Here is a 12,782-nt window from a genome sequence, read left to right on the forward strand (position 1 = left end):
AAAATTAGTCTCATGTACAAATGAGTCTAATTGTTATCTCAGATGTCATTACTTTTAAAAAGTGATATTAAACTAAAAATATTGTGATTTATGGTTTTAACTGTTGACCTTTTTGTTATTTTGTTTGTATGATATTTTAAGTTTTTATTAATTTGTTATTGGTTAAAATGAAGACAATTTGAGAGTAACCTTAGGAATTAATTTTGTATTATAATAGTGTATTCTAATAACTAATCTTAGGCATTAACTTTGTATTATAATAACGTGGCATTTCTTTATTCTTGGGCCGGAGCGATAGCACAGTGGTAGGGCATTTGCCTTGCACGCAGCCAACATGGCCGACCCGAGTTCGATTCCTCCGCCCCTCTCGGAGAGTCCGGCAAGTTACCGAGAGTATCTTACCCACACAGCAGAGCCTGGCAAGCTCCCCATGACGTATTCGATATGCCAGACACAGTAACAACAAAGTCTCCAATGGAGACGTTACTGGGCCCGCTCGAGCAAATCGACGAACAACGGGAGGGTCTTTACCTTTACTTTTTCTTTATTCTTAAAATTTTTTCACTAAATTTACTCAAAATGGGATCACATAAAGTAAAATTGTAAAAAGTTAGTTCTTGAAACTCACTGATTGCTATCCCACTTAAGAGATAACTCAGAGATGACCTTTTTTTTATATAGATAAATTTTGACTTTTTTCTGCAGTTAGTGAAATGTGTTGACTTTTTCCTTTCCTTATATGTCATAATTTACATAGTATTTGTGATAGATTCATTCAGTTATGACTTAACTAAATGGGTAGATTATAGATCCTGTGCTAGCCCTAATTTGAAGACAAATTTTTCATCGTCTCTGTTAGTATGTAAGAACACACAAAACTAGAATATCTCTTTATAGTTTATCTGTGTATTTAATGGTATTCTATTGATTGAGTTTTTTTGGGGTGTTTTTTTTGCTATTTGTGTTATATACTAAATGTATTAAAGAGTAATGTACTAATGGTAGTATGTTTTGTACTGTCTTTTAACATTTCTTTTAATATAAGATGGAGTTATAATAAATATTGCAAATGTAGGGAATGAAAGACTATAATTGACTTTAATTTCTTTCGCTTAGATGGTTTTTTTGAACATCCATTGCCTTTTCCGATAACTTTTATTTCAATATTTTTATTCCTAGGATTTTATCTCACGTCTTCACTCTCGATATATTTTTAATTTTGTATATGCCTAATTTACTCAAGGACACAGACTAACATGAGAAGGGAGACTATCATCCTAATCTTTTTAAATATTTATTAATAACATTATTGAAGTAACCAGTAGAAATAGAAAAGTATTATGCTTTCAAATGACAGCTCTTCACAGATCTGTTTGTTCAATGTTGTTTTTCCACATTATGAAGAGACTTCTATAATCTTAATGTGCAATGTTCTTTGTATAATTTTCACAGATGTTTAGGTATTTTTTGATTTTTTTTAACGTAGTGTTAAGTAAGACTTTGTTAATGCATATTTAGCTTTATTATTGTCAACCCTTTCCTAAGAGACATTTTAATTTTTGCCAGAGCTAAAATTCATTATTTCTGAATGCAGTTCATTGTGTTGTTATCCAAACTAAAATTCACATTTTTAAATTTTCTTAGTTGAATGAATAACTGCTCTTTATTTCCTGTAGGGCCAAGATTATGATTGATTTATTTCTAATGTGAGGAGAGTCAGTAGTATTTTAGTATCCTCGGTTGGAAGTGTGTTTTTTAATGTTTGTTTCAGGAAAACTCACTGACCTTAATTTAATACATGAAAAAGGTGAAGGTTCATTCACAGTAATTCGATGTACTGTGATGTCTTCCTAGTAAATGTGTATTTCATCTTGAATAACTACATCATCTTAGCTGAATGCTTTGATGATGATTTAATTTTTAAAATTTCATACAGTAATAGTTCAGAATGAGTATATTAACCCAAAATATTGATTATTGCCTCTTTAACACATTCTACATGTTTTCCAGTAAACATTTTACTTAGATGCTCATCTCACATCTCATTTACTGTTGAAAATTAGTTGCCGTTCCCCACACTGCGCATTCACATACCACACATACTCACCATACAACATAATAATCTTGGTTATTTTGTTCTTTTCCATGGTTGTTTTCATAATGTGAGAATTAAATGGTCATGGCAGAAACATTTTGCCTGTAAACTTCAAGTGTTTACTATTTGAACTTTTACAGAAAGTTTGCCTATCCTTGTTTGTTTTAAAGAAACATACTAAGAAAAACACTAAGAAAGTTTAGTTCAAAAGATACCATAAATTTTTTCTAAATGAAAGCCAAAAGTAATTAGTAGAAAGTCTATGTTTAATGGTTTGTATTAAAAGTAATCTGAGGGGCCGGAGCGATAGCACAGCGGGTAGGGCGTTTGCCTTGCACGCGGCTGACCTGGGTTCGATCTCCGGCATCCCATATGGTCCCCCAAGCACCGCCAAGGAGTGATTCCTGAGTGCAGAGCCAGGAGTGACCCCTGAGCATCACTGGGTGTGACCCAAAAAGCAAAAAAAACAAAAATTTTAAAAAAGACCAAGTAATCTGAAATTAGCCTGCTATTAAATTTGATACATCCAATATAGGATTTGGAAAAATCTTCCCCAAACCTAGTTTGAGCATTGAAGAGGAGATGAGAGAAGACTCTGATGAAATGCCATCCGAATGTATTTCTAGACGAGAGCTGGAGAAGGGCAGAATTTCTAGAGAAGGTAATTTTATGAAATAACCATTTTGTTTCTTTGATCCTACAGAAACAAAGCTTCTTGTTACTTATTGCAGTTAAAAATTTAGAAGCACTCTAAAATTTTCAATCACTGCTTTTGATGATTTTGATTCTTTTATATCTGTACTTAATTGGGAAGAAAGAACCTTTCCATTTAGTTTCTTCTATATTTAAGAATTTTACTGTATCACCAAACTTTTCGTGTGGCATTTAAGAATGTGCGTGAAGTGCCACATTCCATATGCTATTAATAATGAACTTAGAACTACTTTATGTATATGGAAGCAGTTGTTTTAAAAATATTTTTAACTGGTAATTAGAAATCTTTGTAAGATTTTATGTGCTAGCATCATAGTTTTACTTCTAAAGAATATTTTCTGGTTTAATACCTTAAAATATTTTTTTCTTAAATATAACATTGTAATTTTGACATAAAACACTTCACATTATTTCTAGAAATAAGGGGAATAGCCTTCTAGCCAGCATGTTTGCATAGGATATCTAGTTATCAGAAACTGATTAGTGATAGTGAAGAGGAATACCTGTGCAGGCATTTGGAGTTTGAGATATATGTTATATTTCTGGCAGAAAATTGACTTTAAGCAAAATACTTATACACATGATTAATAAAATAACGTCTTAAGGAGCCTATACTAGATATTTTATTGGGTAAAACTTAGTTATTCTAGATGCATGAATTTTTTTTCTCTGAAGTTTTCCACTTCATGGGATTCCCCCCCCCCCCCCTTATTGCGGGGGCCGGGAATTTCAAGTGATGCAAAGGAGAGACTAGTAGTTCAGTGCAGGGAGTCCAAGTGAAGGCAGAGTGCTGGTTGGATGGATCATGTGTCTAGGAGCCTGCAAGACTCCACTCAAGGTGCCAGGTTTTAAACCAGGATCGGTAGCAAGCCAGGTATGCATCTTAATTTCGAACTCTGTAGTCCTGGGAATTTGTGTTGTATTAGTCACAGCATTATTAGCATTTTTTATAATGTATTCTGTTTGATATTTATATTGGATATTATATTATTTTCCTTGATGAAAATATAATTTTTTAATGTCCTGTTGTTTTGTTATTAGAAATGGAAACACTTTCGGTATTCAGAAGTTATGAACCTGGTGAACCAAATTGTAGAATTTATGTAAAGAATTTAGCTAAACATGTTCAAGAAAAGGTGAGTTGAAATTTCTAAGTTGATTTTATTATTCTTTCTATCCCCTGCTCCCCTACGGTTTTTTTTTTTTTTTGACTGAACTTATTTGTCTCTTTGAAATTCTAGGATCTTAAGTTTATTTTTGGAAGATATGTTGATTTTTCTTCAGAAACACAACGGATAATGTAAGTGGCAGTCTCAAATTCTTTTCTGTTTTTAGTGGTTACAGATTAACTCTTTTCGTAAGACTGGAGAGAACATAGAACAGGCCAAGTGCTTGCTTCCCAGCATCACAGAGGACCACCTGAGCCCTGCTAGGAGTGTTTCCTGAAAACTGAGCCAGGACTTAGTCCTGAGTATAGTTAGGCCCAGAACACGCACTGCTTCCTCCCCCGCCCCAAAAAAAAACACGAAAGGAAAGGAAACAAGAAAAATAATAAACTCCTTTTTATATTATATTTTTTCTTTAGATTGAAATTATGTGAAGAATTCGCTTTTACCATGACCTGGGTGGATTGCTGGTTCCCCATAAGGTCCCTGAGTCATACAGGAGTGATCCTTGAGTACAGTGTGCCATGAACACTGCAGAGTATAGCCCCCAAACAGAAATAACAGAAATAAATCTTTATCTGCCCTATATACCAGATAAAACAACTATATACTGATAGCACCATGTCTTAATTCTCAACATATATACTAGTGACGGGTAGCTCATTATAGGGATACCGAAGGTTTCTTTCTTTTTCTTTCATTCATTCTTTATTTTTGGTGAAGGAAGTTTTTTTTTTATGTAAGTGTGCTGCTATTTATTCAGCCACTGATCAGCTGATTGAATTGTGCATGAACTCCACCGTACTTTTTTTTTCATTTTTTATAATTTTATTTATTGAATCACCATGAGAGCAGTTACAAAGCTTTCGGGTCCAAGTCTCGGTCATACAATGAAGCACCCATACCATCACCAGTGCCCATTCTCCACCCCCAGCAGCCCCAGTATATCCCCATTCCACACCCTCCCCCTACCTGTGGGCAGATGATTTCCACATTACACTCTCTCTCTATTTTGATCACATTCAGTATTTTGACACCAGACCCACCATTATTATTTCCCACCATTATTATTTGAGATTTTACCCCAACACTCAGATCTACTGAAAAGGCAACAGCAGACAATTTGTTTTCTGTTGCTGGTTATGAATAACATATGATGTCGCGTGGCTGCAGTAGCGGCTGCGCGATTTTAAAATTTTGAAATTTTTAAAACTTAAATCTGGAGGGATTTCTGCAAAACTGCTGGATTCCGAGATTTGCTCCTGAGTCTCTGGGATCATGGCCATTAAGCAGCTTGATCAGGAGCCAGAAAGGCCGTTCATGGGCGATGACTTGGGGTTTCGTTGGGGTGGGGAGGACAGGACCGGCTCCACCCCTATCCCATGAGGCCCTGCGTGTCTCTTCACTGAGGGCCCAAACCTGACTGTCCAATGGCCTCTGGAGGATGATGGCCACTGAGCCGCCAGGGGGAAACAGGCAGAGGAACAACACCCTTTCCCCTCTAGGGTAGCCTGGCGACAGTGACCTACTGCGTGGTCCAGACACATTTCTGCCAAAAGCCACTGTGTTTCGAGATTTGTTTCTGAGTCTCTAGGATCGTGGCCGTTAAGCAGCTTGATCAGGAGCCAGAGAGGCTATTCATGGGCGATGACTTGGGGTCTCGTTGGGGTGGGGAGGGCACGACTGGCTCCACTCCCATCCCGTAAGGCCCTGCGTGTCTCGTCACTGCGGGCCCAAACCTGACTGTCCAGTGGCCTCTGGGGGATGACGTCCACCGAGCCGCCCAGGGGGAACAGGCGGAGTGACAACACCTTTTACCCCCTGGGGTGGCCCGGCGACAGTAACCTCCTGCGGGGTACGCGTTTCTGCCAAAAGCCACTGGGTTTCGAGATATGTTTCTGAGTCTCTGGGATCATGCCCGTTAAGTAGCTTGATCAGGAGAGGCCGTTTGTGGGCGATGACTTGGGGTCTCGTTGGGGTGGGGAGGGCAGGACCGGATCCACCCCCATCCCGTAAGGCCCTGCGTGTCTCGTCACTGCGGGCCCAAACCTGACTTTCCAGTGGCTCCGGAGGATGGCGGCCACCGGGCAGCCAGGGGGAACAGGCCAAGTCACGAAACCTATTCCCACCTGGGTTGGCCCAGCACTGGTAACCTACTGCAGGGACCGGACACATTTCTGCCAAAAGCCACTGGGTTTCGAGATTTGTTTCTGAGTCTCTGGGATCATGGCCATTAAGCAGTTCAATCAGGAACCAAAAGAGGCCTTGCCTCCAATTATATAGCTGAGCCGGAGGTGGTTTGTGGGTGTGTTTCCCACATACCTAACTTTTGGCCGTTTACTTTCTTGGTAAACTTTGCCCCAAGTTTTTTGGGGAAAGTTTTGCTAAACTTGTAGACTATCTGGCCAAAGGCACAGCAGCAATTTTGGGGTATCTGGAAGTCTGAAGTCGCCATCAGGCTGCTGATGCACTCGCCTCACAGGTACAGATTGACCTGCTGGTGGCAGCATACCCCCAAGGTGAAGGAAAATTTTTATCGAAACATTAGAAAGATGTGTGAAGAGAGAGAGAGGGAGAAGTGCATGTTTGAGAGAGAACACAGCCGATTTTAAGGGTATAAATAGGCAAAGAAACATGAAGACAACAAATGAGATATGTGTTCAAGGGTGAACACGTTCTTGAAGAGCAAGCCCCAAAGGTTTCTTTCTTTTCATAGAAATACTGGTCCTTGGTTTTTCTGCTGCCCTTGATATTTTTAAGGAAAAAATACACATATATTTAATGTGTTTTATTTTTTTCATATTGAAGGTAGAGTAAAAGCAATATACTTTTTACTTTCAATACTGCTAACAATTAGGATTTGATTTCAATTCTAAATTGAAAAAAAATTAATGGAGATTCCTTTAATTTAAAAAAGCCCTAGCTTTTGCTAAACTTGTAGACTATCTGGTATGTAGTAATTAAGCTATAAATGATAGCCTGGTATTTCTAGGTAATTCTGAATATAATTTTCTCTCAAAATGTTGAATAAGTTCTCTATGGTATTATAGAACACTACACTTAGAATATAAAATCTGGTTTATGGTTTTCTTTAATTTCAGCAGTTCTTGTAATCTAGAAGTCACTTAGTTTCTTTAGGTGTTACAGCAAGGTTATGGTTTTTACTAGATGATTAAAAAGGTACCTTCCTATTTTGAAATTGTGCGTTTCTTTTTTGTGTTTTTTTTTTTTTTGGTTACTATATAGTATTGTCTGCATGTATTTTTTTTTTAAATAGAGATAAGTTTTCTTCTATAGTTGCTTGTAATATATTAAGTAATAGATTGCTCAAACGCACCCAGTAACGTCTCCATTTTGAGACTTGTTGTTACTGTGTTTGGCATATTGAATACGTCACGGGTAGCTTGTCAGGCTTTGCCATGCGGGTGAGGTGCTCTCGGTAGCATAACAGGCTTTACAAGAGGGGCAGAGGAATCGAATCCTGCTCGGCGGGGCTGGCTGCACGCAAGGCAAACGCCCTACCACTGTGCTATTGCCGTGCTATATTAAAATTATTTAATTTTAAATTATTTAATTATTTAAAAATTAAATAATAGATAATATAAAATATGGAGTAATAAGGACATCAAACTTATATTCTCATTTTGCAAATAATTTTAGAACAGATTGTAAAATGTAATTTTATAAAGTTAAGTAATGTTTGTCATGTTCATATTAATTTTATCAGAATTGTTTGACAGTTTTTGAAGCAAAGTTTTCTTAACTCTTCTAGGTTTGACATACGCCTGATGAAGGAAGGTCGTATGAAAGGACAGGCTTTTATTGGTCTTCCAAATGAAAAAGCAGCAGCAAAAGCGTTAAAGGAAGCTAATGGATATGTACTCCTTGGAAAACCTATGGTGGTTGTATCCTTTAAATCTATCAGTGACTGATTAGTTTTTAGAAGAGAGTTAGTGAAAATAGCTATTCAGCTACAAATACAGAATTAAATGACTAGTTTTCTTCAGCTGCATGACATGATTAAATTTATACTGGGTATAAATGTTTTACGGACCCAACTCAAAGTACATACTTTCAGATATATATACTTTCATTAAGTAGACTTTCATACTTTTGATAAAATTCACGACTATAGTATTCTGAAATACATTTGAAATTATGGAAGAAAAATAATATATTAAATTTTTGTTTCATATTTCAATTCATGTCTCAAAGGAGATAGTACAGGACAGATTTGGTGTGTGCACCTGATTCTTGATATACTAACCCACCACCCCCTCCTGTCCTCTGAAACATTGGACAGCCTCTGAGGACCTCAAACAACCTCAAGATATTCTGATGGACATAGAGTCCAGCAGCACAAGACCTAAACAGCCGCCACGTGCTTGGGTTCCAGTGTTCCCAACTGTCCTACTGGTCAGCGGGCCACTGTGAATGGCCCAGACCCTCAGCATTATTTAAGAGCTATAGTCCCAATTTCCTTCCTAACCCCATCAGTCTCCTCTCACAAAATAAATGTACATTTTTACCTCTTCCACAAATCAGAGAGAGAAGGTAGGAGTTATTAAAATAACTGGGAGTAGGAAAATATTTTTTTTTAATTTCTGTTCTATATTAGGAAGTTATCGGGCTGGAGCATAACTTGGAGCTCCAGTTAGTTGGGCTGGAGCGATAGCACAGCGGGTAGGGTGTCTGCCTTGCACACAGCCAACATGGCCGACTCGAGTTCGATTCCTGCACCCCTCTCGGAGAGCCCGGCAAGCTACCGAGAGTATTCGATATGCCAGACACAGTAACAACAAAGTCTCCAATGGAGACGTTACTGGGCCCGCTCGAGCAAATCGACGATCAACGGGAGGGCCTTATTAGGAAGTTATGTTATTTTTTAAAGACCGCTTTCCTGTTTGTTAAGGAGCCTTAATTTTTATACTAGCAATTTGCTCGATCTGCTAGACCAAAGCAAGATTCTAAAGCTGGAAAAAGAAAATGATAAAAATTGGTAAAGGTAAGTGTGGATATTATGGCAAGATTAAAGAACAAGGATTTATGAGATAAATTTAAGGAATATTAAAAGCCTCAGAGAAATAATTCAGGTTTTTTTTTTTTAGGCTTTGCAAGCATCCATCAATCACTCCTCATTTTTTCTGCCTTTCTCACTTTTATGTAGTTCATTTTTATTATATTTCAAAATTACAGATTAAACCCCATTCATATGTAAAGTTAATTTTGGAGAATGGATTTTATTTGGGGAATGTGTCTATTGATTTTTATTTTTCTGCTTAGATTAATTCAGTGCTTAAAAAAAAACTTGACTGTTAGTATAATCATCTGAAAGGCTTAATAAAATACAGATTGCTAGGTTTCACTAGGTCCTCTCACAGAATTAAGTATTTGGACAGGACCTCTGGTCACAACAGAGGTATCATGAGTCTTAGAAGTGGTAGTGTCCACCAAACCAATTGGATCACCTGCTAGGACCTGACAATTTGTATTACAAATTATTTAATTTTATACTTCACAGAGTTAAGTGCATATTTTTATGGGGTGAAGTCATTTTTCAAATAAGTAATTCTATCGCTTACGAAAGTGATTTAAAGTTCTTTAGTGGCAGATTTAACATGTTAAAGTGTGTTGGTGTTTGACTTAAAGATGAGTGGATATGTACTACATTTCAATTTTATTTCAGATCTGCTATTGTAAAATAGTTGTACATAAAGTATAAGTGGGTCAATTACTGGTGCTAAGCTGGAAAATCAATATAGTTAAAGAATTTTACTCACTGTTTCCTTTTGTGAGATGCCTTGGTATTTGAATTTCATTCTGCAGTATCTATACAGATATAGTCTTAATGAGTTACCTTAAAGGAACAGTCAAACAGGTGTTAGTGTATATTAAATCATTTATTGTAAATATAAATTGAAAAGTAAAGAAACAATTATAATGCATTCTGCTGTTCTTCTTTAGAAGCATTCCTGCGTAAATACTGCTGTAATACTGTCATACAAAGTGTATCCTTTCTTGTATCCTTTTTGGGGCACCGGTTTTTGAATTCCCTAGAAATGTTTTGTCCCTCTCCCACCTATTGATCCAGATTAAGCAATTAATGCTTTTAAAAGATTTGTCCAAATGAAATATTTCTTAAATTACCTGTTGATTGAAAAAGTGTGGTTTTTACTTTTAGAGACGTTGCTGAATGTCGTATGCTGTCCTTTAAGTTATTTATTTTTCCAGGAAAGTTAGTGAATCAGGTCAATTTATTTACTTGAAGAATATATGCATATGCTTTGACACAGAATTTAGTCTTGTTCTATTTTTATATTTTCTAAATCTAATTCAGTAGCATTTTCTGGTTTATGATGTATCTCACTTAGTATTCTGTATAACATATTGTGAAAAAGGGGAAAGGGTTTTTCTTTTAAAAAGTACATACATTGAAAATTAAAGTGTATTTTTATGTAAATTTTAGCAAGAGCAGCAGACCTTGTATCTGATAATCAGACCTTATAAATTGAAATTTCCTTTGAGATAGCGCATAGGAATATTTTTATTTTTATTAATCCTTCTAAACAAATCAAAAGAAACAAGGATAGCTGTGGGGAGAAGATATAATGTTGACTCAGAGTAGTACATTCTGTGGGGAAAAAACAAATACTGGTAGGTATGTTACATGAAAGGTGTGCAGACTGGTTGATGAACTGAATCACCCAGAACGGGTTTCCATTCTTGGCTGCACAATGAAATGATCTGGTGAACTTTAATACTGAATTAAAAGAAATTGAAATGATGCAAACACACACATACACATATCCACCCCTTAGATTCCGCCCCAGAATTATGAGTTAGTTGTTTGGAATACAACATGTATAACAGTGTTTTTATATTTCCCAAATGGAGCGATAACCCAGTGGGTAGGGCTGTTTGCTTTGCACGTGGCCGACCCGGCTGACCTGGGTTCGATTCCTCTGCCTCTCTGAGAGCCTGGCAAGCTACCGAGAGTATCTTGCCTGCACAGCAAGGCCTGGCAAGCTACCCGTGACGTATTCGATATGCCAAAGACAGTAACAAATCTCACGGTGGAGATGTTACTGGGCCGCTCGAGCAAATATACCACGAAGATTGAGAACCATTATGGAAGAATTAATACACATAAATATTCCTGGACTTTAATCAGAATTTCTGGTAATGGAATCAAGAATCTAATTTCAAGATTCATGTAGTAGTTCTAATGATGGAACAGTTCAGATACTTTTTTTTTTCTTTTTTTAATTTTGTAATAGCAACCTAACCCTTCAGTTTTTTGGGACAGAGTTGGTTTTTAAAAAAAGATCATTATTTCTTTGTAAGAAACTTTGCTATTAGCACTATGAAAAACAATTCAAATTCTATTATTGTGGTCCTAAGAGGATAAATCATTTTGGACATTGAAGTTGCTCTTATAAATAAGCACAGTTAAAATGTTGTTTACTTTTAATTTACAAATCAGTTTCTATATAGACATTTAAACTTTTTTCACTGACGTGATTCACTAATTTTCTAAGTATAAACATTGTAGCCTTTAGTTCATTAGTGAACTATTTTATATTTATGATTATTTTTAATGAAAATCTTTATGATATTTTAGGTTCCTTTTGAATTCCGTATCTTTCAAGTACTTTCCAGCTTTGAGGAGAAGAAATGACTATCTGGACTGTGGAACTGTGCGTAATAACCTAAAGTGTATTTAAAAATTAAAGCTATATGCATTCAAATTGGTTTATTGAAGATATGTTACATGTATTTTAAACACTTCATATATAATAAATTATTTTTTTCCTATAAAGCGTCTTCATCTTTTATTCTTTATATGAAAGAAAGTATATTTTGATACTAATATAAAAGTTTTTACTAAAGGATTTTATCCTACTAAGTATAAATTTCCTTTGTAATTACAAGTCACACTTTTTCCTTTCTTGATACCAGTGTGCACCTTGATACACAACTTTTTCAGTGGTTATCTTATGTTATTGTCAGTATTTATAAGAGTGGTTTGTCTAGGTATGAGTTTTGGATTTTGTTTCATTTAGTGTCTTAATAGTGGAAACGGTTTAGAGTATTTGTGTGCTTCCTCTAACTTAGTCCTCTATTTTACCCCCAGAGTTTGTCAGTATCACTAAAAGATATAAATTTTTCCTGAACAAAATTATTCAGTAAAATTATTTTTAGTGGTAAAATTTAGGTATATTTTTAATATCAGATATAAAATTTATTCCATACCTTATCAATGAGACCTTTGAAGATAGGAGCTAGAAATATGAAGTAAATTCTAAAACATGTTTATTATGTTCAGATGTCAAGTAGGTTAAGAACAGTTAAGAGTGAGGATGAATTAGCAGCCAAATGAGAAAAGAATCTTAAATAGGAAGTTGTAATCAAATATATCATACCTGTTGATGCCAGAAAGATGAGTTCTGGATTTAGACCGTTGGGTTCAGCACAATTTGTGATCTTAACCTTGATGAATGGAAGAAAAGAGATACTCTACAGCATCATAGAGAAGAATTTAACATAGTGAGAATTGACAACTATTAAGGATTCTTAAGGGAAAAGAGAAATGAGTCTAATAAGGTAGCAGGTTATAGTATCAACACATTGGGGTTTGATTTTATGAATATTGTGAATAAAGCAGCTTTGTGTGCTAACAGGACTAATGGATCTGGAGAGTATCATTGAGTAAAATCAGCCAGAGGGAGAGCAAGAGACTCAGAATGTTATGCAGGATATATAGAAACATAGTACGGGGATATCAAATGCTTCAAGGCACTAGAAAT

At 35.9% G+C, this 12,782-nt stretch overlaps 1 protein-coding gene across 2 annotated transcripts in view; it reads left to right on the plus strand.

The window, feature by feature from the left end:
- The window catches only part of RNPC3 (RNA binding region (RNP1, RRM) containing 3), a 32,180-nt gene extending 20,392 nt beyond the window's left edge, over nucleotides 1–11,788 (plus strand). Inside the window, exons 10-15 of one of the 2 annotated variants that reach the window (XM_056139084.1) lie at nucleotides 2,631–2,756; nucleotides 3,851–3,945; nucleotides 4,051–4,109; nucleotides 7,748–7,880; nucleotides 8,909–8,980; nucleotides 11,597–11,788. In XM_056139084.1, the coding sequence (XP_055995059.1) occupies nucleotides 2,631–2,756; nucleotides 3,851–3,945; nucleotides 4,051–4,109; nucleotides 7,748–7,880; nucleotides 8,909–8,965 (470 nt within the window). In that variant the 3' untranslated portion in view covers nucleotides 8,966–8,980; nucleotides 11,597–11,788. Of the gene's footprint in view, nucleotides 1–2,630; nucleotides 2,757–3,850; nucleotides 3,946–4,050; nucleotides 4,110–7,747; nucleotides 7,881–8,908; nucleotides 8,981–9,939; nucleotides 10,792–11,596 lie in introns of those variants that run through there. The other variant, XM_056139083.1, reaches the window with a different exon arrangement.
- Nucleotides 11,789–12,782: the final 994 nt, after the last annotated feature.

This window comes from Sorex fumeus, unplaced genomic scaffold (assembly GCF_029834395.1).
Source record: "Sorex fumeus unplaced genomic scaffold, SorFum_2.1 ptg000131l, whole genome shotgun sequence".
NCBI classification, from domain to species: Eukaryota; Metazoa; Chordata; class Mammalia; order Eulipotyphla; family Soricidae; genus Sorex; species Sorex fumeus.